The sequence below is a fragment of the Natrix helvetica genome (genome assembly GCF_964273705.1).
Source record: "Natrix helvetica genome assembly, chromosome: 15".
Lineage (NCBI taxonomy): Eukaryota > Metazoa > Chordata > Lepidosauria > Squamata > Natricidae > Natrix > Natrix helvetica.
Window position 1 is genome coordinate 7688440 of NC_138565.1, and position 27982 is coordinate 7716421.

Consider the following 27982-nt stretch of genomic DNA (forward strand, 5'->3'; position numbering starts at 1 on the left):
GCCAAGCAACCTTGCTTGGGGTCTCCTTCGGAGGGGTCTTGATGGGCTCGGGAGCGGGCTAAGAGAAGCAGGGTGCCAGTCACCTCCCCAGGTGTCAGATCCGAGCGACCCGTGTCTCATTGCCAAGTTACTGGGCACCCAGTCTTAAGCACAGGTTAAAGCAATTAAACCAGCCAGGGCGGTTTGCGCTTAAGCGTCCACCGCTGGCTTTGAAATGCCAAGGCCAGTGTTGGTACTTAGGAAGCGGGGAGGGAGCCCGTCGCCTGCTTTCCCTACAGCCTTCCCGAGTTGGAGAGACCGGAAGGGGTCGAAGGAGCCCTCGAGATAAGGCTAATTCTGCCCCTTGTTTTTGTTTTTGTCTTGCGATGCGTCTTTACAAAAAGGTGGGCGGGTTTGTTTGTTTTAAGGGGTAATAGCAAGGGCTCAGTGGCTAAGACGCTGAGCTTGTCGATCAGGAAGCTCGGCGGTTCGAATCCCTAGCGCCGCGTGAGCTCCTGTGACTCGTCCCAGCTCCTGCCAACCGAGCAGTTCAAAAGCAGGTAAAAAAATGCAAGTAGGAAAATAGGAGCCACCTTTGGTGGGAAGGGAAACAGCGTTCTGTGCTCCTTCGGCGTTGAGTCATGCCGGCCACATGACCACGGAGACGTCTTCGGACAGCGCTGGCTCTTCGGCTTTGGAACGGAGCTAAGCAGCGCCCTCTAGAGTCAGGAACGACTAGTACATAAGTGCGAGGGGAACCTGTACCTTAGCCCCCCTTTTCTTGCACACGACCCAGGGCGGGAGGAATTAAATGATCCCCTCGGCGTCGACAATAGCAGTGTGACAGTGGGTGGGGGGAGGAAATTTGCAAAGATCAGCTCTCGGTCATTCGAGATGGACTTCCTGATCACAAGGTCTAGAAACTTAGCTTTGTTTTTTGTTTTTAAAAAGGAGCAGGTTCTTTCAATTTGGTTGCACCGCAGAGTGGTGCGTGGGTGTGTATTTATGCGTCTCGGTGCATATTGATGGAGAGTTATATCTAGGGAATGATTTATGAGTCAACGAGGACTTCAAGGTACATTATGCACAGTACGCACTCACTGGGCCCAAACAATATTTTATCCGTGATAAAACCCATAACAGGGTTTTCCCCCCACCCCAACCAGGCTGTTGATGTGAATGAGCTGAACCCACATTTGAGGGGCTGCCCCAGAGAGGAGGAAGGGGGTCAAGTTGTTTTCCAAAGCACCTGAAGGCCAGACAAGGAATAATGGATGGAAATGGATCAAGGAGAGATTCAACCTGGAAACAAGGAAGAATTTCCTAACCATCAACAGAAGTTGCCTTCAGAGGTTGTGGGAGCTTTCTCACTGGAGGCTTTCAAGAAGAGACTGGACTGCCATCTGTCAGAAATGGTGTAGGATCTCCTGCTTGGGCAGGGGGGGTTGGACTAGATGACCTACAAGGTCCCTTCCAACTCTGTTAATTTGTAAAGGATATTGAGACTGTAGAAATAGTGCAGAGAAGAGCAACCAGGATGATGAGGGGACTGGAGGCTCAAACATAGGATGAACGGTTGCAGGAACTGGGCCTGGCTAGTCTAGGGAAGAGAAGGACCAGGGGAGACAGGAGAGCAGCCTTCCAATGTTTGAGGGGCTGCCCCAGAGAGGAAGGGGTCAAGCTATTGTCCAAAGCACCCAAAAAATGTAGGGTTCCAGCCAACAAGGAGACTGCACCCCTTCGAGGCGGGATGGATTACAATAGCTTGTACAGGGGGAGGAGGCATCAAAAAAACACAAAATAAGTCTCTTTTTTAAAAAAAATGCAATTGAATCTCCAGTTCTGAAGGTTGGGGAAAAGCCAACGATCCACAAAAGAAATTAGAAAAAAAGTAAGAAATTGAGCTGGAATTTGATCCACGACCTCTAAGCATTGTCAGAGGAGAAAGACGAAAGAGAGAGCCTCGGTTTGGGGACAATAAAGGCATATTTTTAACAAAGAGGGGTGTTTTTTTTGGTCATCCAAGGTGGGATTTTAAGCACTGCTAGGTTATGTGATTGACGCTCACCTTTGCAAATTGAATAGATCAGCGGTCTCTAAACGGGGATCCGCGAGAAAATTTTAGTGGCCTGCAGAAAAATTATTTGCATTGTTTATATTGCACTAAATCGGGGGTCCTCAAACTACGGCCCCTGGGACGGATACGTGCAATGGATGCTTGTGTTGCTGCAGAGAGTCTCCCCCTTCGGGGTCTTTTTGTGGGGGTTGGAAGGGGGCAGAAATTCCGACTTGGGGTCTCCTTCAGCCTCCTGGTGGGGGGCTTTGGGCGAAGGCTGGAGGGAAGAGCCGCTGGTGGGGAAGAGCCGGAGGGCCTCGTTCCAGTGGGACGGCATCACGGCCTGGAACTGGCTGACCATCTCAGCCCACTGAGCCTCCAGGTGCCAGTACCTGGCCTTGCACTCCCGCAGGGCTTCCCTCTGCTTGGGAAGCCTATGCTCCTAGTCCTCAGTGAGGTGCTTCGGCTGAGCCTCCTTCTCGGTCAGATCCCATTTGAACTGAGCTCTTTTGCCAACTCTTTCTCCTGGGGGCTGCTTAGCTCCAGTGACGGCTTCCTGTTGGGGCCCTAAGGAGCCCGGGAGGGGAGGAGAGGAGGGCCTGGGAGGGGAGGGGCGAGGAGAGGTGACGAGGCATGAGTGACATCGACTTGGCCATGCCCACCCAGTCACACAACTGCCTAGCCACGCCCACCCAGCAGGTCATTAGGCAGATCGTATTAATGGTTTATCGGGATTTAAAATTATGAATTTAGTGGTCCTTGAGGTCCAAAAGCTTGGGGACCACTGGAATAGGGGACAGATGAAAGTTTGATTGATCTCTCTCTCATTCTCGTTTTTTTTTTCCCCAGGCTGTACAACTGACTGCCTTCAAATCATCAGGTAAAGTCTTCCCTTGTTATGTTCAGCCTTGCTGGATTTTTCCCTGGGTTAAGGCTGGAAGAAAATATCTGTCTTTTTAACTCGAGAACTCATGCCTCGAAGTGCACTTAGCTTAGGAGCCTTGTCATGCTCATGGATCCAGTATTCGTTCTCTGCAGAGTATTTGTTGAGAAAGTTGCAAAATAATAATAATAATAATAATAATAATAATAATAATAATAATAATAATAATAATAACAACAACAACAACAACAACAACAACAACAACAACAACACGCATGTATACATTTTAAGAAGATACTTGGTGGATACCTGGAATGCTGGCAAGGTATCAACCACGAGAGCCAGTCAGTGATATTTGTGATACTTTTTTTTTTTAATGTGATACATTTTTAAATGTCCAGTTGACTTGAGTTTAATGTTTAATGAATAAAAGACATAAGAAATAAGAAGAAGAGGAGGAGGAGGAAGGAGAAGAACCCAGACTGAGCATCTGGCTGACTGTGTGATTAATAATAATAATAATAATAATAATAATAATAATAATAATAATAATAATAATAATAATAATAATAATAATAATAATAGGAGGAGGAGGAGGAGAGGAGGAAGAGAAGAAAAAAAGGAGGGGGAAGGGAGATGAGGAAGAAGAGGAGGAGAAGAAGAATTGGAAGAAGAAGTAGAAGAGAAGGAGAGGAGGAGGAGGGAAGAAGAAAGAGGAGGAGGAAGGGGGAAGAGGAAGAGGAAGAGGAAGAAGAAGAAGAAGAAGAAGAAGAAGAAGAAGAAGAAGAAGAAGAAGAAGAAGAAGAAGAAGAAGAAGAAGAAGAAGAAGAAGATAAACAGCAAGAAAAAAGCACAAAGTACCGGGACTTGCAAATTGAAGTTGAGCGACTGTGGAAAAAGAAATCGTGTCTTGTCCCAATTGTGATTGGAGCCCTTGGAGAAATACCTAAAGGACTACCTCGCTATTTGGAAATTCTAAATTTATCAGACTTGAACATTCTGATTCTACAAAAAAACCCACCCTACTTGGAACAGCTTATATCCTCTGACGTTACCTTAACAGTTCCTAGGTCCTTGGTTAGGACTCGAGCTGTTGAGCTACCAACCAGCCCCAAAGGCTGTGAATCTCACCAAAGATTAACCACATAATAATAATAACAACAACAACAACAACATTTGCTCCACAACCCATTCAAACATGGTGAATACGAGAAAAATGAAATTTATGCCGGCTGAACCGTTGCCCGGATTAACAAGGGTTCCGTTGGATGCTATGGCTCCTGGGCATTCTGCGCAAAATGATCTACAGGGCTCAGCTCCCTCTGCTGGCCAACCAGGGCATGGAGCTGACAAGCTACTGGAAGAAAAAGCAAAAAAGCGAAAAATCTGGACTAGGGAAGAAAACATCTCTATTATCAAAGTCTGAGCCAGCAAAATGTGGATTTCAAAAATGAATGTATCAGATTTGGAAAGGGAACCACACGGACGGTGATATCAGTGAACAAAGGCTAATGGATCAACGACGTGTAATTCTGCGCCACAAATTTTTCACTACAGCAGAATTAACAGGAATCGAAGAGAAAGCAACTAATGGCCTGAGTATACCAACAAAGAAGAGTAACATCAAGAATGATTTGCAGACTCAAAGGCAAACTGAGGGAGAAAGGGAGGAAGAGGCTGCTGAAATGGATGAAGATAAACAACAAGGAAGCACTGAAGAGCAAGCACCAACAGATAGTGCTCAATTAGCTGAGAAAATAAAGCATCAAGTGGAAGATGCTGAAAGAACACCTTTGCCAAAGCTGAAACCAAGATAACCGGAAAGAATTGAGAAATGTACTTGAAAAGATCAACGAGGCCGTGCAAACCATTCAAACCACTACATTAGCTGAAACAAACCAGCTGATGTATGCGGCAGCCTTCATAACCACCAAAAGAATTGGGTTTGAAAATACAAAAGAACCGAAGAGGCCAGAAGGGGAAGCCTAAGTGGAAAATTCGGTTGGAATTGAAGATCCAAAAAATTTCGTGGAGACTTGAGCAACTTGAAGAACTTAAGGCAAGGTCAGCTAAAGAACAAGCAGGTCAAAAGCAGCCTGGAAGCAAGATACGATTTGGAGAACAAGGAGATTGCGGTAGTGATTGAAGAGCTGAAGCAGAGGGTGGTTGCCATTGCTGAAAAGATTAAACGGTATGAAAATCGAGTAACTCGGTTCAAGGAAAACTCACAGTTCAGAGCAAATCAGCACCAGTTTTATAAGAGCTTAAAAAGTGGAGACGGAGTAACAACAAATGAAAAGCCTGATAAAGAGAAAGCTCTGAAATTCTGGAAGAATTTGTGGGAAAACAACAAGAAGCACAATAGAAATGGAACATGGATCAAGCAGGTTAAGGATCTGTTAAAGTGCATAAAATGGAAGATGTGAAAATAACAAAAGAAATGGTGCAAAGGCAGTCAAGAAAAGGGAAGAATTGGAGTGCACCTGGACCAGATGAGCTACGTGGTTTCTGGCTAAAGGCACTTACAAGTATGCACGAAAGATTGGCAGCCCAAATGAACCAGATCTTAAAAACACCTGGCAATGATGAATGGATGACAACTGGAAGGACATTTTTGATCCAAAAAGATAAAGAAAAAGGAAAGGACCCTGGAAACTATAGGCCAATCACCTGTTTGCCAACAACATACAAACTCCATACTGGTATCATTGCAAATCAAATTTACGGATGCTTGAAAAGAAATGACTTGCTTCCTGTAGAACAGAAAGGATGCTGCAAAAATTCAGGAGGAACAAAGGACCAACTGCTGATTGACAAGCTAACCCTAAAGAATTCGAAGAAAAGACGAACCAAGCTGTTCATGGCTTGGATAGACTACAAGAAAGCGTTTGATTCAGTTCCCCACAGCTGGATCAAGAAATGCCTGAAAATCTTTGGCATCAGCAGCAACATGCAAAAATTCATGGAAACATCGATGAACCTCTGGAAAACGAAGCTTATGGCTGATGGAGAAGAACTGGGTGAAGTTGAAATTAAACGAGGCATTTTCCAGGGGGATTCCCTTTCACCCCTACTTTTTATACTCTCAATGCTACCAATGACAATCATTTTGAAGATGGTGAACTGTGGATACGGACTTGCCAAGAAAGGACTGAAAATTTCACACTTGGTGTACATGGATGATTTGAAGCTGTTTGGTAAAACAAAAGCTGAACTGAATTTATTAATCGAAAGCACAAAAGAATTTAGCCAAGACATTGGTATGCAGTTTGGAATCGACAATTGTGCAACAATGGCAACCAAAGCAGGCAAGGTCCTAGAAAATGATGGAATACAACTTGAGAATGAAGAAACGATAAAGGCAGTAAAACCAGAAGAAGGCTACAAGTACTTGGGGGATTTTAGAGGCCTCTGACTTAATGCCTAATAAAGTCAAGGAATTAACCTCAGCCAAGTACATTTGACGGATTCGCAAGATATTAAAGTCCAAACTGAGTGGAGGAAACATCATAAAAGCCATAAATACCTGGGCTATACCTGTGATTCGATACTCTGCAGGAATAATTGACTGGACCCAGATGGAGTTGGACAATTTGGACAGAAAAACAAGGAAGCTTATGACAATGAATCATGCTTTGCACCCTAAAAGTGATGTTGACTGATTGTATCTACCAAGAGCAGAGGGTGGTCGAGGACTCCTAGAAGGAAAGCAGACGGTGGAAGAAGAAAGACACAGCTTGAATGATTACACCCAGAAAAGGGAAGAACCAATGATTAAGGAAGTAAATAAAGGAGGCCTTTTGAAGACAACTAAATTAAAAGCTTAGTAATTGAGAAGCGAGCTGAAAATTGGAAAAGCAAAGCTATGCATGGCCAATGCTTGAAAAGTATTGAAGGCAAAGCTGACGAAAAACTAATTTGGAACTGGTTAAGATTAGGAGTACTGAAAAAAGAAACAGAAGGCTTTATTTTGGCAGCTCAAGAACAAGCCTTAGCCACAAACTGCATGAAGGCAAAAATTCAACATGTTACCACCAACAGCATGTCGCCTCTGTAATGAAAAAGATGAGACAGTCGACCACTTGATCAGCGGGTGCAGCAAAATTTCACAAACTGACTACCTACAACGCCGTGACCGCGTTGCTAAGATTATTCGCTGGAAATTGTGCCAAAAGTTTGGATTGGAGTACAGCGAAAATCACTGGGACCATCAGGTGGAGAAGGTTTTAGAGAATGAGAAAGTCAAGATCTTGTGGGACTTCAGAATCCAGACCGACAGGCACTTGGCCTACAACACACCTGACATAACAATAATGGAAAAGAAAAAAGTACGGTTCATTGACATTGCATTACCTGGTGATGCACAAATTGAAGATAAACAGCAAGAAAAAAATCACAAAGTACCGGGACTTGCAAATTGAGGTTGAGCGACTGTGGAAAAAGAAATCGTGTGTTGTCCCGATTGTAATTGGAGCCCTTGGAGCAATACCTAAAGGGCTACCTACTTGCTATTTGGAAATCCTAAATTTACCTGGTCATGGCGGCAGGAACCCACCCCTTGTCCTCAAGGAACTTTTTTGGAGGGGTGCCGTCATAACTTGGAATGGTCACTAAATGAAGTCGAAGGCTCCTTGTGTATTGCCGAGAAAGTTGCGATGGTCATTTCAACCCCCCCCCAAAAAAGATATCAAACTTTGGCAAAGACGGAAAAAAAGGGGGGGGAAGAAACCATTCAGCCTCCCGATCCGGCTAGTTGCCACCGCGGCGGGAATCGCTGTCGGATTTCCATTCTTTGCGAGCGCGCTTTCAGACGGGACCTCGGCGGTAGAGAACAATGTTGTTATTAAACACAGCGCAAAGTGCTGATGGAAAGAGGGGGGGAAGGCTTGTTCTCTTCCTTCGCGGCCCCTTCCTCATCTGGACCCCATTCACTTGACAAGAGGCCACATGTTTTCTCTCCCCCCTCACCCACCCCCACCCCAAACATTACCCCCTCCTCCTGGCTGGCTTGATGGAAGCATGATCTGGGGATATTCATTTATGCTCCATTATGTGGGGAGGTGATTGCCCTGGAAAAGAGGGGGGTGAGCCGTGCAGGGGTGTGTTAATTTGTGGCGCATATGTGTGTGTGTGTGTGTGTGTGTGTGTGTGTGTGATGGGGGGGGAGGAGAAAGAATATTGTCATATATTTACCCACACAATGAGGTGTTTCTTTTGTTCCCCTTCTGGCGAAGGGAACGATCGCCATGGCCTTAGCCTCCTCGAGTGTCACTCCATTGTCTCCCCGCGATAATTTCATTATGGTTTGTGAATACAACTTGCATGTTGCTAAGATGCGCATAGCAACATATGCTCCTTGTGCCTGCAGCTGGGCACCGACAGGATCCAGGAGGTGGCTGCAGAGGAGGGGGGGGATGGAGAACCGTAGCGGCAAGCAGGAGGCTGCCGGCGAGATAGGATTCCCCACCCACCCCCCAGGCCTAAGCCTTGCCGGTTGGTATCCCAGCCTTAGAAAAACAGGGGTACCGTTGACCCAAGACTGGCATCAAAATCCGAGCCGTTGCCCCCCTCCCCCCCCAAGCAAGGGGTTCGAAAACGAAGCGCATTCCTTTGGCTGGAGACGAGGGGAGGGGGCAGTAGAAGAGGCGAGACCCTTTTCCCTCTGTTGTGAAAACAAGGGGATAACTCTGAGGCTGGGGTCTCCCAGCTATGGTGAGGCCACACCTAGAATCCTGCATCCAGTTTTGGTCACCACACTATAAAAAAAAGAGCATGAGACTCTAGAAAGAGTGCAGAGAAGAGCAACCGAGATGATGAGACTGGAGGCTAAAATATATGAACGGTTGCAGGAACTGGGCATGGTTAGTCTTGCAAAGAGAAGGACCAGGGGAGACAGGATAGCAGTCTTCCAATATTTGTTGGGCTGCCCCAGAGAGGAGAGGGTCAAGATAGTCCCCGAAGGCCAGACAAGGAATAATGGATGGAAACTGACCAAGGAAAGATTCAACCTAGAAATAAGGAGGAATTTCCTGACAGTGAGAACAATCAACCCATGGAACAGAAGTTGCCTTCAGAAGTTGTGGGAGCTTCATCCCTGGAGGCCTTCAAGAAGAGACTGGACTGCCCTCGGTCGGAAATGGTGTAGGGTCTTCTGCTTGAGCAGGGGAGTTGGACTAGATGACCTACAAGGTCCCTTTCAACTTTGTTAATTTATAAAGGATATCGAGACTCTAGAAAGAGTGCAGAGAAGAGCAACCAGGATGATGAGGGGACGGGAGACTAAAACATACGATGAACGGTTGCAGGAACTGGGACTGGCTAGTCTAGGGAAGAGAAGGACCAGGGGAGACAGGAGAGAAGTCTTCCAATATTTGAGGGGCTGCCCCAGAGAGGAGGGGGCCAAGCTATTGTCCAAAGCACCCAAAGGCCAGACAAGGAATAATAGATGGAAACTGACCAAGGAGAGATTCAATCTAGAAATCAGGAGAAATTTTCTGATAGGAAGAGGAATCCACCCATGGAACAGAAGTTGCCTTCAGAAGTTAGATACAGAATAACAGAGTTGGAAGGGACCTTGTAGGTCATCTAGTCCAACCCTCCACCCGAGCAGAAGATCCTACACCATTTGTGACAGATGGCGATCCAGTCTCTTCTTGAATGTGGGATCTTCAACACTGGCATCTTTCAGGACAAGACTAAACTGCCATTTGTTGGAAATGGTGTAGGGTCTCCTGCTTGGGTGGGGGTGGGGGGTTGGACTGGATGACCTACAAGGGCCCTTCCAACTCTGTTAATCTAATCTATGTGACTGGAGGGGTTTGCCTCTCTGTGGGTGGGAGACGTTGACTTCTCTAGTTTTGGGGAGTTTGAAAAAAACAGGACGATTGGAGCTGTTATCGGGTGTTCTTATTTTAACCCATCAATCCCAGATTAGGTCTAAAAAGTAGACCGGAAGATGGAAGCTAATCTGAAAATTAGCTTCCATCCTTCCATCTATTTAGAAAAAATAGATGAAAGCCAAAAGTAGCGAGACTATAATGGACATTTTCTCCTCTTACAGGCTTATGAGAAGAGCCGTTCCCAGCTACGTGTCTCCAACCGGTGACTGTTGAGGGACAAAAACCCAGAAGATGGAGAAGGGAAGTTCTCCATTCCTCTTCTTCCTTCTCCAGCTCCTTCCAGACCTGGCTCTGAAGTTATGATTTACTAACCATGATGCTTTCTCACCGTTTCTTCCTCATTTCCCTTCCCTCCCCTTGCTGTGGATTGTGGCTTATTTGTGGCTCTCCTTGGTAGGAGAGCTTCTTATCCTCCTCCCATTCTTGGCTTCCAAGCTTAGGGTGGTGGGCAGAAGCTAAGGAGAACAAAGAGAAGACCAGGCAACACAACCGTCCATCTTAATGGTGAACTTCTGGTGACCACATCTACCTTAGTGTCTTATCCAAGTGAGCCACAGCAACAGTGAAGGCCATGTAGTCACCCCAAAGGATAGTGTTGGGTAGAAGATTAGTCTACTGCAGAGGTCTTCAACCTTGGTCCCTTTTAAGACTTGTGGATTTCAACTCCCAGAATTCCTCAGCCAGCTGCTGGCTGAGGAATTCTGGGAGTTGAGGTCCACAAATCTTAAAGGGGCCAAGGTTGGAGACCCCTGCTCTAGTGGGTGGCATAGCTTCGTGACTGCCTCCTTTCCTCCATAACATCATCTGAGGTGGCTGGTCTTTAGTTCATCCTCCATTGGACCCGAGAAGAGCATTCTCTGGAAAGCCAACTCCTTTCGATCTCCCCATTTTTCATCCCTGACCCCAAACGTCCTCTCTTTTTTTTCACGCCAACCATCTCTGCAAGGGCTTTCCCACACCATTGCCACCATGAGACCTCCCGAGATGCCACCATCCTCCTGTTTTGAAAACAGGAAGCAGCCAGGGACATCAAGCTGGGGAAGATAAAGTTAAAGAGAACCCGAGAGCACTTCAGCTCCAGAAAACATCAGAAGCCTGGGTGGCTGATGGAAATTTTGTTTTACTTTATTATTTTTGGGACTGCTTCCTTTAAGGCATGAAGCCAACGGAACATTTCCAGAGCGCTATTTTTAAGATGATGATGATGATGATGATGATGATGATGATGATGATGATGATTAGGAAGGCCTTCTGAGGGCCACTGGAATTTTCCACCCTTCCAGTTTTCATCAGGACAGTGACTTTGCGAGTCTCTGCAATATCTCAAGCCCTTGCTGTCTCTCGACATGTTGTTAAGAAAGCTTAAAATTCTCATTTTTACCCCATCTTATTCTGGAAGCTAACCCGTGGCTCCTGTGTCTGTTTGTCCTGCCTCCAAAATTCACTCCAGTGTTTTTGGAATCACAATCTCCTTCAAATGCAAGCTGTTTTCCAAAGCAGCCGAAGGCCAAGACAAGGAACAATGGATGGAAACTGATCCAGGAGAGATTCATCCTAGAAAGAAGGAGGAATTTTCTGACAGGGAGAGCAATCAACCCATGGAACAGAAGTTGCCTTCAGAAGTTGTGGGAGCTTCATCCCTGGAGGCTTTCAAGAAGAGACTGAACTGCCCTCTGTCAGAAATGGTATAGGGTCTCCTGCTTAGGTGGGGGGTTGGACTGGATGACCTACAAGGTCCCTTCCAACTCTGTTCTGATTGATTGATTGATTCAACCTAGAAATAAGGAGAAATTTCCTGACAGGGAGAACGATCAACCCATGGAACAGAAGTTGCCTTCAGAAGTTGTGGGAGCTTCATCCCTGGAGACTTTCAAGAAGAGACTGAACTGCCCTCTGTCAGAAATGGTATAGGGTCTCCTGCTTAGGTGGGGGGTTGGACTGGATGACCTACAAGGTCCCTTCCAACTCTGTTCTGATTGATTGATTGATTCAACCTAGAAATAAGGAGAAATTTCCTGACAGGGAGAACGATCAACCCATGGAACAGAAGTTGCCTTCAGAAGTTGTGGGAGCTTCATCCCTGGAGGCTTTCAAGAAGAGACTGAACTGCCCTCTGTCAGAAATGGTATAGGGTCTCCTGCTTAGGTGGGGGGTTGGACTGGATGACCTACAAGGTCCCTTCCAACTCTGTTCTGATTGATTGATTGATTCAACCTAGAAATAAGGAGAAATTTTCTGTCAGGGAGAACAATCAACCCATGGAACAGAAGTTGCCTTCAGAAGTTGTGGGAGCTTCATCCCTGGAGGCTTTCAAGAAGAGACTGGAGTGCCCTCTGTCAGAAATGGTATAGGGTCTCCTGCTTAGGTGGGGGGTTGGACTGGATGACCTACAAGGTCCCTTCCAACTCTGTTCTGATTGATTGATTGATTCAACCTAGAAATAAGGAGAAATTTTCTGTCAGGGAGAACAATCAACCCATGGAACAGAAGTTGCCTTCAGAAGTTGTGGGAGCTTCATCCCTGGAGGCTTTCAAGAAGAGACTGGAGTGCCCTCTGTCAGAAATGGTATAGGGTCTCCTGCTTAGGTGGGGGGTTGGACTGGATGACCTACAAGGTCCCTTCCAACTCTGTTCTGATTGATTGATTGATTCAACCTAGAAATAAGGAGAAATTTCCTGACAGTGAGAACAATCAACCCATGGAACAGAAGTTGCCTTCAGAAGTTGTGGGAGCTTCATCCCTGGAAGCTTTCAAGAAGAGACTGGAGTGCCCTCTGTCAGAAATAGTGCAGGGTCTCCAGCTTGGGCGAGGGGTTGGACTAGATGACCTACAAGGTCCCTTCCAACTCTCTTAATCTGTATCCGATCCAGTTAATGGTCAAGAGCCTTCCAGGCCAACTGTGGAAGAGGCACAAAGGCAGATGTACCGACTAAGCATGATGGGTTTTGTTATCCCATCCCATGAGGTCCACACGTAGAGAATCTCTCTTGTAACTCTCAGGTGTAAATGTCCCCATAATCTACGTTTATTATTCTAAAAATTGGATCTGCTGAGGTGGGCGCGGGAGGAGGGAGGAGAGAAGTGACGGCTTCACTGTTTAAAGTAACGCTTAAGGGTTGTTTCTTTTACACACACATACACACACAAATCACCACCCGGGCATAACAGGACTTTTGTTGCCGAGTTTGGAAATTCGGCTACATATTTTTGAAACCCAAACAGGGAGATAACGCAGCTGTATCTTTGGAGGGATTCTTCAACCGAAACAAAATAAAAAACCTGAAACTCTTCCCCCCGTCTCTTCCCTCTTCGCCTGTTCTCTAGGAAATCAGACTAGGCTGCAGCTGGAAGGGACCCTGGAGGTCTTCTAGTCCAGCCCCCTGCTCAAGGAGGAGAACCTATACCTGGCAAAGCTATGGCAAGGGTTGCAGAGGCCCCCTCTGTGGGCACAAGTGCCATTGCCAGCTGCTCTTCTGGTTTCCAGCATGCGCCAGCCAGCCGGTCTTTTGTGGATTCCGGAGCGCCGGAAAACAGCGTGAAAACAGCCAAAAATGGACCATTTTTTAGCTGTTTTTCAAGCGGTTTTTGAGGAGGCATTTTAAGACCACTTTTAGGATGAAAAATGTCCTGTAAATGGGCTGAGAAATGGGCAAAAAACAGGCATGGGCACTTTGTGGGTGCTGGAGCACTGGAAAACGACCTGAAAACAGCCAAAAAACAGACTGTTTTTCGGGCCTTTTGGGGGCTATTTTTCGGGCCGTTTTCAGGCCTTTTTGGAGCCGTTTTCAGGCTGTTTTTTGAGCCGTTTTTCAGCCCGAAAACGGCCTGAAAACAGCCCAAAAATGGACAACCTCCCCCCCCCAAAAAAAATCCAGGAATACGCATGCCGGCCAGCTGCGCTTTGAGTTTCCACTGCACGCACATTCTAATTTTGGCAATCGGTGCCCAAACGTTCGCCATCCCTGCCCTATAACCGTTTCAGATCAACGTGGTGAGACGTATCTGCGGAGATTTTAAAAGCGGGCAGGGGGAGGTGTGGAAAAAAGGGTGCGTGGAAAAGATCCCCCCAAATTAAACGTGGGGGGGAGGGCAGCTGCTCCGTCGGGGAAGGCGTTGGCTTCGCCTGGAGGAAGCGCAAAGGGATGGATGCTCTCGAATCCCAAGTTTTAGTGGTTTTTTTTTTAAGGAACCCCCCCCCCCCGCCCTCCCCCAGGCCTGATATCCACGGCCAGGTGGGCTGAGGCTTATGGGCATCCTCGTCTTGCACATCTGGGGGGGGAGGAGGGAACATGAAGGTCAGGGAAGGGCTGCTACTATCTGAACGGCCAAAGGGAAGAAAGAGAAGTTTGTCCATGGCCATGGCCGAAGCCCAGGCTCAGAAAGGGGAGGGGGAGTCCTGAGGTCTGAATGGGCAGCTGTGCCTAGAAGCAAACATCTGGAAGCTGTTCTTCCAATGTTAGCGGTTTTGGGGTCTCTGGGAAAGAACATTATGGAAGGTAAGACCTCTGGAAGCTCTGTTCCTTGGCTGGGGTTAGGCTTCCTCCCTCCCTCTTTCCCTCCCCATCTTTTCCTTCTTTCCTTCCTTTTCTCCTTTCCCTTCTTAACTTTCTCCTCCCTCCCTTTTTTCCTTCCTTCCTTTCCTCCTTTCTTTCCTTCTTTTCTTCCTTCCTCCCTCCCCGTCTTTTCCTTTCCTTCCTTCCTCAATTCTTCCCTCCCCATCTTTTCCTTCTTTCTTTCCTTAATTTTTCCCACCTTTCCTTCTTTAACTTTCTCCTCCCTCCCTCATTTTTCCTTCCTTCCTTTCCTCCCTTCTTTCCTTCCTTCCTCCTTCCCTCCCTCCCCATCTTTTCCTTCCCTTCTTTCCTCCTTCCATCCATCCCCATCTTTTCCTTCTTCCCTCCCCATCTTTTCCTTTCCTTCCTTCCTTCAATTCTTCCCTCCCCATCTTTTCCTTCCCTTCCTCAATTCTTCCCTCCCCATCTTTTCCTTCCTTCCTTCCTTCTTCCAACACTCCCCATCTTTTCCTTTCCTTCCTCAATTCTTCCCTCCCCATCTTTTCCTTCCCTTCCTCAATTCTTCCCTCCCCATCTTTTCCTTCCTTCCTTCCTTCTTCCAACCCTCGCCATCTTTTCCGTCTTTCTTTCCTTAACTTTTCCCTCCTTTCCTCCTTTAACTTTCTCCTCCCTCCCTCATTTTTTCCCTTCCTTTCCTCCCTTCACTCTCCTTCCTTCTTTCTTTCCCTCCTTCCTATCTTCCTTCTCTCCCCTCCCGCTCCCACACCTTCTGCTCCTCCTCCTCACCAGCTTCTCAAACAAGATTCTCTCCCCCCCCCCCGCACTCCTCCCGCAGCCTTTTCACAGGGGGAAACGGGCCACCCCTTCTGAGTCACCCCCACGCCTGCAGCTGGAGTTGGGCCTGGTGTCTTATCATTGCTGGCCAGGTGCCAAGCCCTGCTCGCTGTCCAGGAAAAAGTCTTTAAAGAGGAGGGACATCCAGCTTTGTAAGCTAGGGAAGGACAATTCAATTCCCAAGAATTTTATTTTGTTTTTCTTTTGAAACCAATATGGCCTCGTTTTTGGGGGGTTGACTGGAGAAAGGATGTGCTGAGTAGCTTTTCTCTCTCCTCCCCACCTGTGGATTCAGACCCTCCATACGAGTCTTCGGGGTCCCCACCTGCCCCGCCCTCCGCTGTTCTGGGTTGCAAGCATCCAAGCATTGTCATTGAAACCCCCCCCCGCCCCCCCCCCCCAAAGAAAGAACCATTCCGAAATGGACCATAGCAGAATTACAAAATTTATTGGAATGTCTGAATTCGGCAAGGTAGAACTCCATAAAGACATCTGGAAGGAGGACAGGAAGAAGGGATGGTGGCGGTGGTTAGGGGCATAGACACTTAAGAGCACTTTTCGTGTTTGGGGAAGGGCTGGGGAGAAGACCCTCCTCCTCCTCTCCCCGTCCCCCCCTTCCCCAGACCCACTGGCGAACCAATATAGCGTGGCTGCTTCCAAGAGGCGTCCTCCGGATTCTTTCGAACCACGACACACAAATCCATGCAGACAATTGTCCCGGTAGTCACACGAAGCAGGGAAGGCGAGACAAGCCACCACGAAAGAGACCACCGTTGCAGCGTGGAGGAGCAGAGGATGGGGTGGGGTCGGGGGGCAGAATCAAACCGTGGCAGAGACCTGGGTGGGAAGGCACTCAACAGCTGCGAAGAGGCTGAATTGGGAGTTATTTTGGGGAGGGGGAGAGGATAAGGAGAGGAGAACGTGCCCACTGTATGTCCCCAAACTCTTTTCATCCCTGTTCCTCAAAAACAGGGGGAGTCCCTGCTTTGTCTGCTAAGCAAACAGCCCTGAAGCTCAGCTAAATGATTAATTTTGCCATCCTTTGCAAACATCCGGGTGATCAGATCTCTTAAGGAAACGATTCCCTCCCAAAACATAATTATATTTCTTTTTGCAAAAGCAACCTTGCCCCAACCAGCGAGACTCCCAATGGGCCTCCCCCCCCCCTGTCTTAGCAGAGAGGAACAAAGTAAAGAGAAGAAAAGAAAAAACAGGAAGAGAGTTGACCTTCGTGGACCAGATCCAACAGACGTCTGACTTTTGAGAAATACTTAAAACAGACACACAACTCAGAGGAGAAAAACACACACACACACAGAGACACACACCGTATCTCTACGAGCAAGTAAGTTCAGGATTCTGGCTAGGCTGTTTCTTGCAAGCTTGGGTGGGTTTTAAGGAAGGGCTCGAGAACTGCAGGGCGCCGGAGCGAACCTCGCTCGGATGGTGTCTTTACTGGTCCAGATTTAGCCATCTGAGATGCACAAATCCTTCTGGCGGAGAAATTCATTCGTTCGTGAAATGAACAGACGGATTTAGGACCCTGGGAAAGGACTCTATCAAGGACCCAGGGTCCCTTAACTGGCTGTTGTAAACGAAGAAGTCTTCTTGCGGGAGAATAATAAATTAACAAATTTGATTTCATAAAATTCAATGGCTAGCTTTCCCCAGTGGCAATGGATGGCTGTGAAGGTTGGACTACAAGGAAGGCTGAGCGCCAAAGAATGGAGGCCTTTGAACTCTGGTGCTGGAGAAGAAGACTCCTGCGAGTCCCTTGGACTGCAAGGCCATCCAACCGGTCAGTCCTAGAGGAGATCAACCCTGACTGCTCTTTAGAAGGCCAGATCCTGAAGAGGAAACTCAAATACTTTGGCCACCTAATGAGAAGGAAGGACTCCCTGGAGAAGAGCCTCATGCGGAGAAGGATGAAGGGCAAAAGAAGAAGGGGATGATAGAGAATGAGGGGGCTGGATGGAGTCACCGAAGCAGTAGGCAAGAGCTTAAATGGACTCCAGAGGATGGGAGAGGACAGGAAGGCCTGGAGGAACGTTGTCCATGTGGTTGCGATGGATCAGACACGACTTCGCAACTAACAACAACAACAATCAAAGAATGTGAAGAGAGAAAGAGAGGGAGAAGGAATAGTGGAGAAGAGGAGAAAAGGGAAGGGGGGGAGGAAGAAGAAAAGAAGAAGAAGAAGAAGAAGAAGAAGAAGAAGAAGAAGAAGAAGAAGAAGAAGAAGAAGAAGAAGAAGAAGAAGAAGAAGAAGAAGAAGAAAAGGAAGAAGAAGAAGAAGAAGAAGAAGAAGAAGAAGAAGAAGAAGAAGAAGAAGAAGAAGAAGAAGAAGAAGAAGAAGAAGAGGAGGAGGAGGAGGAGGAGGAGGAGGAGGAGGAGGAGGAGGAGGAGGAGGAGGAGGAGGAGGAGGAGGAGGAGGAGGAGGAGGAGGACGACGGCAGAGGAGATGGCTGGATGGAGTCACCGAAGCAGTCGGCGTGAGCTTAAATGGACTCCGGAGGATGGTAGAGGACAGGAAGGCCTGGAGGAACGTTGTCCATGGGGGTCGCAATGGGTCGGACACAACTTTGCAACTAACAACAACAAGGGGAAAAAAGAAAAAAGAGGAAAAAATAGAGAACCAGTCAACCATTTCATGCACTCCGAGAGAGATTTCTGCTTTACAAGCCTCCTCCGGAGAGGACCCAACTTCGTTACGATGCGTCCGCCAACTCATGAGTCACCCGTACTGTTGACCAAGCGCACACCTGGGGAGTTGCCGTGTAGGAACTGAAGTGAAAATGAAACGGTGAAAACTTTGACCAAAATCTAGGCTTCCCGCCGTGAGACCGAGAAGTGGGGTGAGGTGTGGGTGAGGTGAATGAACCCCTGCGCCTTCCCAAAGTTGCTCAGATCTCCGGACACCCCAAAAGCATCTTCCTGACATTTGAGGCACGCAGGGGGGGGAGTGCGCCCCATTTTCTGTGCACAATGCATTAGATATGGCAGAGGGCAACGGCCCTAACCAACTTCTCCCAAGGGAATGCTAGTAGGTTTATCCTTTTTGGATGTCCACCACCGCTCCTGGGACATAGAGAGGAGCTGGATTCGAGAGGCCGGGGAAAGAAAGACAGGGCACCCCCCTTTCTCTCCCCCTGCCCCCCAACACCCACCCATCCCTGTGTTTGGGATCCACCCGCCGCAGGCTTCCAGCTTCCCAACCGTCTCCAAGGGGCTGCCTTCCAGAGTGAAGTGGCTCTTTCGGGTTTCCTCCCCCGAAAAACATCCCAGCACCTGGGACGAAAAGGGTGGAACTGGCCTGAGTCCAGCATGCTGGACCACGAAAGGACTCAAGGTGGGAAAAACCCCAGAGGCTGGGGAGGGCTCTCCCCTGTTTGTCAACCCCTCTCTCTCTCTCCCGCCACCCCAGCCTCCGCCCGTCCGTCCGTCGCCTGGGGCAGAGCGAAGCCCTCAAGTCCGCTTAGCGTGGAGCATTTCAATAAGCAAGTTGTTGCAGGGCACTTCCCCGCCCAGGTGCTTATGGTACAGGTATTCTTCGGCCTGCATGCTGAGGGCTCGGATATCCGACAGCTGGATCAGCAGGTGGCGGAATTTGTCCATGGTGTGCGGATAATGGCAGAGGGTGTATTCCATCAAGGCCGTGTTGGCTTTTTCCTGAGCTTCCTTAACCACGCTGGAATTCTCCACGTACTTCACATCTGCAGCCAGAAGGAGGAAACGGGTTGGGGACGGGTGTCAGTTCAGACCAGGGATGAGATTCAGCCGGTTCTGACAGGTTCTAGGTCTTCTACTCCAACCCTCTGCTCAAGTGGGAGATCCAATACCATTTCAGGTAGGTAGGTAGGAAGGCAGGCAGGCAGGCAGGCAAGAAGGAAGGAAGGAAGGAAGGAAGGAAGGAAGGAAGGAAGGAAGGAAGGAAGGAAGGAAGGAAGGAAGGAAGGAAGGAAGGAAGGAAGGAAGGAAGGAAGGAAGGAAGGAAGGAAGGGAAGGAAGGAAGGAAGGAAGGAAGGAAGGAAGGAAGGAAGGAAGGGGAAGGGAAGGAAGGAAGGAAGGAAGGAAGGAAGGAAGGAAGGAAGGAAGGAAGGAAAGGCAGGCAGGAAAGAAGGAAGGAAGGAAAAAGATGGAAGGGACCTTTAAGCAGGGTGAAATTCAGCAGGTTCTGACAGGTTCTAGAGAACCGGTAGCGAAGATTTTGAGCGTTTCGGAGAACCGGCAAATCCCACCTCTGGCTAGCCCCCAAGTGGGGAGGGAACGGGGATTTTGCAGTATCCTTTCCCTGCCATGACCACCAGGCCACGCCCACAGAACCGGTAGTAAAAAAGTTTGAATTTCACCACGGCCTTGAAGGTCTTCTAGTCCAACCCTCTGCTCAAGCGGGAGATCCAATACCATTTCAGGTAGGTAGGTAGGTAGGAAGGCAGGCAGGCAGGCAAGAAGGAAGGAAGGAAGGAAGGAAGGAAGGAAGGAAGGAAGGAAGGAAGGAAGGAGTTGGGAATGAGAATGAGAGGAAGGAAGGAGATGAGAATGAGAGGAAGGAAGTGTGGAAGAAAGGGAGGAAAGAAGGAAGGAAGGAAAGAAGGAAGGAAGGGAGGAAGGAACGAAAGGCAGGCAGGCAAGAAGGAAGGAAGGAAGGAAAAAGATGGAAGGGGCCTTTAAGCAGGGTGAAATTCAGCAGGTTCTGACAGGTTTTGGAGAACAGTTAGCGGAAATTTTGAGTAGTTTGGAATTTGAATTTGAATTTATTCGATTTGTTAGCCGCTCCCTCTCCACAAAGAGGGAGAACCGGCAAACCCCACCTCTGGCTGGCCCCGGAGTGGGGAGGGAATGGGGATTTTGCAGTATCTTTCCCCTGCCACACCCACCAAGCCACGCCCACAGAACCGGTAGTAAAAAAGTTCGAATTTCACCACTGCCTTGAAGGTCTTCTAGTCCAACCCTCTGCTCAAGCGGGAGATCCAATACCATTTCAGGTAGGTAGGTAGGAAGGCAGGCAGGCAGGCAAGAAGGAAGGAAGGAAGGAAGGAAGGAAGGAAGGAAGGAAGGAAGGAAGGAAGGAAGGAAGGAAGGAAGGAAGGAAAGAAGGGAGGGAGGAAGGAAGGGAGGAAGGAAGGGAGGAAGGAATGAAGGAAGGAAGGAAGGAAGGAAAGAAGGAAGGAAAGAAGGAAGGGAGGAAGGAAGGGAGGAAGGCAAGAAGGAAGGAAGGAAGGAAGGAAGGGAGGGAGGGAGGAAGGAAGGGAGGCAGACAAGAAGGAAGGAAGGAAGGAAAGAAGGAAGGAAAGAAGGAAGGGAGGAAAGAAGGAAGGAAAGAAGGAAGGGAGGAAGGAAGGGAGGAAGGCAAGAAGGAAGGAAGGAAGGAAGAAAGGGAGGGAGGAAGGAAGGGAGGCAGACAAGAAGGAAGGAAGGAAGGAAAGAAGGAAGGAAAGAAGGAAGGGAGGAAGGAAGGGAGGCAGGCAAGAAGGAAGGAAGGAAGGAAGGAAGGAAGGAAGGAAAAGCAGACAAGAAGGAAGGAAGGAAGGAAGGAAGGAAGGAAGGAAGGAAGGAAGGAAAAGCAGACAAGAAGGAAGGAAGGAAGGAAGGAAGGAAAGGCAGACAAGAAGGAAGAAAGGAAGGAAGGATGGATGGAAGGAAAAAGATGGAAGGGGCCTTTAAGCAGGGTGAAATTCAGCAGGTTCTGACAGGTTCTGGAGAACAGTTAGCGGAAATTTTGAGTAGTTTGAAGAACCAGAACGCCCCCCCCCCCTGGCTGGCCCCGGAGTGGGGAGGGAACAGGGATTTTGCAGTATCCTCCCCCTGCCACGCCCACCAAGCCACGCCCACAGAATTGGTAGTGCATTTCACCACTGGTTCCGCCTCCTCCCCTCCTCCCCCCCCACGGGCTCCCCAGCAGGGAGTTTTAGTAAGTTTGCAAACTGCTCCGTTTGCAGACAGAATCATCGTTGTCCCCAACTTTAACAACGGCCGCGATTCACTTCACGCAGCTGCGGCAACCATGGCCGTAGAGCGAAACTCACTTGGCCCCTGTCCAAGCCGGCCTTCTATAGCGAGTCGTTCAGTGACCGTTCCTAGTTACGACGGCTCTGAAAAAAGGGGACCATTTGTCACCCTTTCAAGACCGTCGTAGAATCCCTGGGGGTCCCACGCAGACGGTGGCAACTGACTCGTATTTACGACGTGGGATCCCCCTTTGGCGACCTCCTGACAAGCCAAGTCAACGAGGAGGCGGGATTCGCTTAACAACTGGGGTTGTTATTAACTGATCCACTGCAGCGAGTCGCTTTAACGACGGCTTCAGGAAAGGTCGCCAAATGAGGCGTAACGCAGCTGAGCAATGCCTCCAATGCTTAACAACCTTCTTTAATTGACCTTCTTTAGATACGAGTCGGACGGTCTCGGATGCTGCAGTCAATCCTACCCTGAGCAGGGGGGAGCGGGGGTTGGACTGGATGACCTCTCAGGTCCCTCCTGAGCTCTGATTTCGTCAAACCAGCAGGGAAAATGTCACGGCGGGTAAACAAGGCACTTTGCCTCCTTCGCCTCCAAAGCTCCCTGGGCTGAGAGATTGCCCTTAATCTGTTTGGCCTCCACAAAGCCGGCACAAAGCTCAGCCGGCATAGAAACCGTGATCCCTGCCGCCTGGCATAGATGGGCCATCGTGGGTATATTGCGGGCAAAGGGGCTTTACCGAGAGCAGACGCAACGTTGCAGAAAAGCCAGCAAGGTAGCTAACTGGCAGGTGCGCGAGCCACCTGATAAAGCCTTGCTCGCAGGGTTCCCATCGCTATTGGGCGTATGTCTTCCGTCGGTCGTTGTCGGGAACATCCAATTATACAATTTGGGGCATTTCAAAGAAGGAGCATCGAAGAGATGCTTCTAGATAAAATTAATGTAATTGCTTTCTTTGATTGGTTTCCCAGGCACCTGTTTGAGACTGACCCAAATTTAGCAACAGCAATTAATACTACAGAGGGATGGGAGGGAGGGAGGGGGCTCAGCAGCGAAGACGCAGCGCTGGTCGATCAGAAAGGCCGGCAGTTTGGCGGTTCGAATCCCGAGTGCCGCGTAACGGAGTGAGCTCCCGTGACTTGTCCCAGCTTCTGCCAACCTAGCGGTTCGAAAGCACGTAAAATATGCGAGTAGAAAAACAGGAACCACCTTTGGTGGGAAGGGAACAGCGTTCCGTGCGCCTTTGGCGTTGAGTCATGCCGGCCACATGACCACGGAGACGTCTTTGGACTGCGCTGGCTCTTTGGCCTTGAAACGGAGAGGAGCATTGCCCCCTAGAGTCGGGAACGACTTCTCTGCAAGGGGAACCTTTAACTTTACCTTAATTAATACTAAAGCTCTTGATTGGATCACCATTTCTCTCTTCGAGATGAATGGAATAGAATAACAGAGTTGGAAGGGACCTTGGAGGTCTTCTAGTCCAACCCCTGCTTAGGCAGGAAACCCTATACAATTTCAGACAGATGGTTATCCAACATCTTCTTAAAAACATCCAGCGTTGGAGCATTCACAACTTCTGGAGGCATTTTCTGTTCCACTGATTAATTGTTCTGCGGGAAATTTCTCCTTAGTTCTAAGTTGCTTCTCTCCTTGATTAGTTTCCACCCATTGCTTCTTGTCCTGCCCTCAGGTGCTTTGGGGAATAGCTTGACTCCCTCTTCTTTGGGGCAGCCCCTGAGATATCCTATCATGTCAGAATGCAGAATAACAGAGTTGGAAGGGACCTTGGAGGTCTTCTAGTCCAACCCCCTGTTTAGGCAGGAAACCCTATACCGTTCCAGACAAATGGTTACCCAACATCTTCTTAAAGACTTCCAGTGTTGGGGCATTCACAACTTCTGGAGGCAACTTCTGTTCCACTGATTCATTGTTCTAACTGTCAGGAAATTTTTCCTCAGTTCTAAGTTGCTTCTCTCCTTCATTAGTTTCCACCCATTGCTTCTTGTCCTGCCCTCAGGTGCTTTGGAGAATAGTTTGACTCCCTCTTCTTTGTGGCAACCCCTGAGATATTGGAAGACTGCTATCATGTCTCCCCTAGTCCTTCTTTCTCTTAAGCTGAACATACCCAGTTCCTGCAACCGTTCTTCCTATGTTTTAGCCTCCAGTCCCCTCATCCTCTCTGTTGCTCTTCTCTGCACTCTTTCTAGAGTCTCCACATCATGGCAACCCTGTATGGACTTCATCTCCCAGAATTCCTCAGCGTGCCGTAGAATTCTGGGAGTAGGGAAATGCTTGCACTGGGGAATTCTGGGAATCAAAGTCCACGTATCTTGAAGTATGCGAGGTTGAGAAATGCTTAGCTTATGCGCAGTCCTGTCAGTATTAACTCTGAGCCCTTGGAAACCTCTCCAAAAGGATGGAGAATTATTGCACTCTTTGGTGCTCTCTGAGCCGGGTGCTTTTCTGGCCGATGTTTCATGACCCAGCTAGGTAACCTTATCAGTGCTGGAAGGGAATGGGGTTTGCTGGGAGGAGGAGGAGGAGGAGGAGAAAGAAGAGGAGGAGGAGAAAGAAGAGGAGGAGGAGAAAGAAGAGGAGAAGGACTGTGGGGTCCTTGGTGCTCTCTGAGCTTGCTTGTTTTCTTGCAGATGTTTGATAACCCATCTAGGTAACATCCTCAGTGCTAGAAGGGAGTGGGGATTGTGGAGAGGAGGAGGAGGAGGAGGAGGAGGAGGAGGAGGAGGAGGAGGAGGAGGAGGAGGAGGAGGAGGAGGAGGAGGAGGAGGAGGAGGAGGAGGAGGAGGAGGAGGAGGAGAAGGACTGTGCGGTCCTTGGTGCTCTCTGGGCTTGGTGGTTTTCTTGCAGATGTTTTATGACCCAACTAGGTAACATCATCAGTGCTAGAAGGGAGGAGGAGGAGGAGGAGGAGGAGGAGGAGGAGGAGGAGGAGGAGGAGGAGGAGGAGGAGGAGGAGGAGGAGGAGGAGGAGGAGGAGGAGGAGGAGGAGGAGGAGGAGAAGGACTGTGCGGTCCTTGGTGCTCTCTGGGCTTGGTGGTTTTCTTGCAGATGTTTTATGACCCAACTAGGTAACATCATCAGTGCTAGAAGGGAGGAGGAGGAGGAGGAGGAGGAGGAGGAGGAGGAGGAGGAGGAGGAGGAGGAAGAAGAAGAAGAAGAAGAAGAAGAAGAAGAAGAAGAAGAAGAAGAAGAAGAAGAAGAAGAAGAAGAAGAAGAAGAAGAAGTAGAAGAAGAAGAAGAAGAAGAAGGGGAGGGGGAGGAGAACTGTAGGGTCCTTGGTGCTGTCTGAGCTTGGCTATTTTCTTGCAGGCGTTTCATGGCCCAAATAGGTAACCTCATCAGTCTTAGAAGGGAGGAGGAGGAGGAGGAGGAGGAGGAGGAAGAGGAAGAGGAGAATGAATCTCTCCAAAAGGATAGAGAATTATTGCAATCTTGATCCCAATCCTTGGTGGTCTCTGAGCTGGGGGGTTTTCCTTGCAGACGTTTCATGACCCAACTAGGTAACATCATCAATGCTGGAAGAGAGCATAACCCACATCCGTCTAGCACTGATGATGTCACCGGGTTTGGGCTGAGAAACGTCTGCCAGGAAACCGCCCCAGCTCAGAGACTGCCGGGCCCCCTCGTTGCAACCCTGTGCTGCAAAGATCCTCTTTTACTCGGCATTTTCAATCTTATGAATAATTCCTCGGAAATGATGATCGCGTCTCTAGGACACCCCCTCTCCCTCCCCCCACCCAAAAAACAACCCCAGGAGATCTCTGGCTTTCCTGAAAGACCCTTGCCTGCAAAAGGAGTACCCGAGGATGGTCAGGCCGAGCCACGCCACGCCCTACTCAATCCCAGGATGGGCAGGGGGACAAAATCACAGCCCTCCATCTCTTCCCCTCCGCTCAACGTGGGAGGCTGAAATTTTTGCATTTTTGCATGGAAGATTGGGGTGTGTGGGGGATAATAGAAAGCAATAGGTATGTGGAACCCACCTTCCCTCCCATTGCTCCCCCCCCCACCACCAGAAAGTACGCATCTTCACTAAATGTCAACTCTCTTTCTCTCTCTCTCTCTTTCTTTCTTTCTTTCTCTCTCTCTCTCCTCTGCGCTCGAAGTGACAATAGCAGGTTTGTGGAGATGAACTCACCTGGTTTGGAGAAGGCACCCTATTCACAGTTTAATTGAATATTTGAATAATCTTTTCATTCCTGCCACGGGGAGCATAAAGAATGCCGTCCCCCCCACCCCATCCCCATCCCCAGCTCAGCTCTCTCCGGGGGAAGAGGTTCCCCCCCTCCCCGCCACTGTTGCGAAGAAGACTCCGCCATCCTGCAACAAAAGCCCCCCAACCCCAGTCCCTAGAGAAGAAGGGAGGGGGGAAACCACTGGAAAGGGGACGGGAGGTGTGGGGGGGAGACCGACAATATTTCTATGCGCTCAAGTGTTCTTCTCATTCACAGTCCCTTTTGTTTGCCGGAGACTTCTGATAAATTGCCATCGCTTATGGGAATGCGGCGCGCAATAAAAAGCCGTTTTCTCGCTGTCGCCCCGCTGCCTCGCTTGGAGTGGCTGCTGGGAGAATGGAAGTCAGCCGCCGGTATGAGGATGCAGGGTAGGTCAATCCATTAAGGCTCTATTAAACCCTCCTGGAGAACAAAGGTAACCTGTGCCGTCCTCATAAATATTGCCATTTGGAAAAGCCCTAATTTTAATTAAACCTCTTTAGCTACTCAGGAAGAGGAGAGAAGGGGGGGGGGAGAAGAGGAAGAAGAAAAAGAGAGAGAGAGAGAGAAAGAGAGGGAGAGAAATCTATTGACGGCTCGAAATGGCAAGCCTCTCGCGCACATGTGCGCAGGGACAACGCACAGCTTGAGCCACGGGGAAGGGGAAGGCGGGTATAATGTGGAAAATTCTCTGGCAGAGCACAATTACAACCGGGGTTGGGTGGGTGGGGGGGCGCATAATAGGAGAGGTGGCTGGCTGCAAGCAGAGCTTCAAGGATGGCAAAGGTCCAGGACAGACCCTGCCCGCTAACACACAAACACAGGACCGAGGAGGGGAGGTAAGCACAGGTAGCCATTTGTCCCCCCAGCTCTAGGACGAAGTTATTTTAATGCAATGCGGAGCGTGGGGAATGGCGATCCTCCCATGTGGAAAAGATGGGTGTTGAGACTCTAGAAAGAGCGCAGAGAAGAGCAACCAAGGTGATGAGGACACTGAAAGCTAAAACATACGATGAACGGTTGCAGGAACTGGGCATGGCTGGTCTAGGGAAGAGAAGGACCAGGGGAGACAGGAGAGCAGTCTTCCAATATTTGAGGGGCTGCCACAGAGAGGAGGAAGGAGGCTCAAGCTATTCTCCAAAGCCCCTGAAGGCCAAGACAAGGAACAATGGATGGAAACTGACCAAGGAGAGATTCAACCTAGAAATAAGGAGGAATTTCCTGACAGTGAGAGCAATCCATGGAACAGAAGTTGCCTTCAGATGTTGCGGGAGCTCCATCCATGGAAGCTTTCAAGAAGAGACTGGACTGCCATCTGTCAGAAATGGTGTAGGGTCTCCCGCTTGGGCGGGGTTGGGTGGGTGTTGGACTACATGACCTACAAGGTCCCTTCCAACTCTGTTAATCGGATGCTTCGTTGGAGAAGGATGTTAAGATAGTCTTCATGCTGGATCAAGTCAAGAGGTTGGTAGCCCTTACGGATGACCTGGACACCTTCACAACATCTAGGAGATGTTGACATGGACATCTAGAAGATGTTCATGTCAACACAACATCTACCAGAGATGGCTGTTGAGCGTCCCTCTCCATCGGAGTTCTGCTTGATAGGATTCCGATGGTGGCCTTCCATAAGTCACCTTCAGAAGTTGGAGATGTTGCTGGGCCCTCACTTCGCAAGTGGGTTCTGGGCTGGCAGACCCCACCTCAGTGGGTGACAAGCCCACCCAGCCAGGCAGGGAAGGAAATGAAACAAGCCAACCAGAGTTTGCCTAGAATGCCATTGCTGGTTGGTTACACAACAGAAGAGAGACAGGAAGGCCTAGATCCATCCCCAGGGATCTTTTCCTTCATCCACCAAGAAATTCCTGATGTTCTAGGTACGTCCACTTCCTGTCCCAGGAAGAACATTGGGACCACAGCCTTCTCTAAATGGTTTATAGAGTCAGCCACTTGCCCCCAACAATCTGGGTCCTCATTTGACCCAACTCAGAAGGACAACTCAACCTTGAGTCTGGTGAGATTCGAACTGCCAAATTGCAGGCAGCCGGTAGTCAGCAGAAGTAGCCTGCAGTACTGCGCTCTAACCACTGCACCACCGTGGTGCATAACAGCCCATGGACAGTTGTGGGACATGACTTAAGGGACCTTGCTCCCTGCAGTTCCATCCCATGTTTTCTGAACATCTGTCCCGCAGACGTTTTTCAGCTGGACTCCAACTCCCATCATGGGGTCCCCAGCCTGCCCTCCCCTCTCTGTCCCATCCCCTTCCATCCCCTCGCCCCACTTGCCACTTACCGAGGCTAAAGAGAATCAGGAATTTCAAGCAGACGAACTCCTGCCGATCTATTTGGAGGGAATGCAGATTCAGCACCAGCTCCTGAGCTCTCAGCACCAAGTTGTTCAGGATAGACCCCGCCTGGGTGGCAATGGTTGACATGTCCACCTGGAGGGAGGGAAGAAGGGGAGAGAAAGGACATCCATGCTGGGCCTTCTACCAGGGGTGGGGTCCTGGGGGTTCGCAGAGGTTCTAGCTAAGATTCTGTGTAGTTCGGAGAACCCCCAAATCCCACTCTTGGCTGGCCACGCCCTGCCTCTCCCAAGAGTCCCCACGCGGCTCATTTTGGGTA

The 27982-nt window shown here is 49.1% G+C and overlaps 2 protein-coding genes across 6 annotated transcripts in view; one reads left to right on the plus strand and one right to left on the minus strand.

The window, feature by feature from the left end:
* The window catches only part of ADGRD2 (adhesion G protein-coupled receptor D2), a gene marked incomplete at its 5' end in the record, with an annotated part of 51570 nt that extends 41467 nt beyond the window's left edge, over positions 1–10103 (plus strand). Inside the window, 2 exons of the mRNA XM_081967605.1 lie at positions 2885–2915; positions 9979–10103. Coding sequence (XP_081823731.1) covers positions 2885–2915; positions 9979–9986 — 39 coding nt within the window. The 3' untranslated portion in view covers positions 9987–10103. The remainder of the gene's footprint in view (positions 1–2884; positions 2916–9978) is intronic.
* Positions 1–27982, minus strand: part of NR5A1 (nuclear receptor subfamily 5 group A member 1) — a 355896-nt gene that overhangs the window by 299255 nt on the left and 28659 nt on the right. For 4 of the 5 annotated variants that reach the window (XM_081967649.1, XM_081967648.1, XM_081967650.1 and 1 more), the window contains 2 exons: positions 27651–27798; positions 17644–18878 (listed from right to left, as the gene is read on the minus strand). In XM_081967649.1, the coding sequence (XP_081823775.1) occupies positions 18631–18878; positions 27651–27798 (396 nt within the window). In that variant the 3' untranslated portion in view covers positions 17644–18630. Of the gene's footprint in view, positions 1–17643; positions 18879–27650; positions 27799–27982 lie in introns of those variants that run through there. The other variant, XR_014176545.1, reaches the window with a different exon arrangement.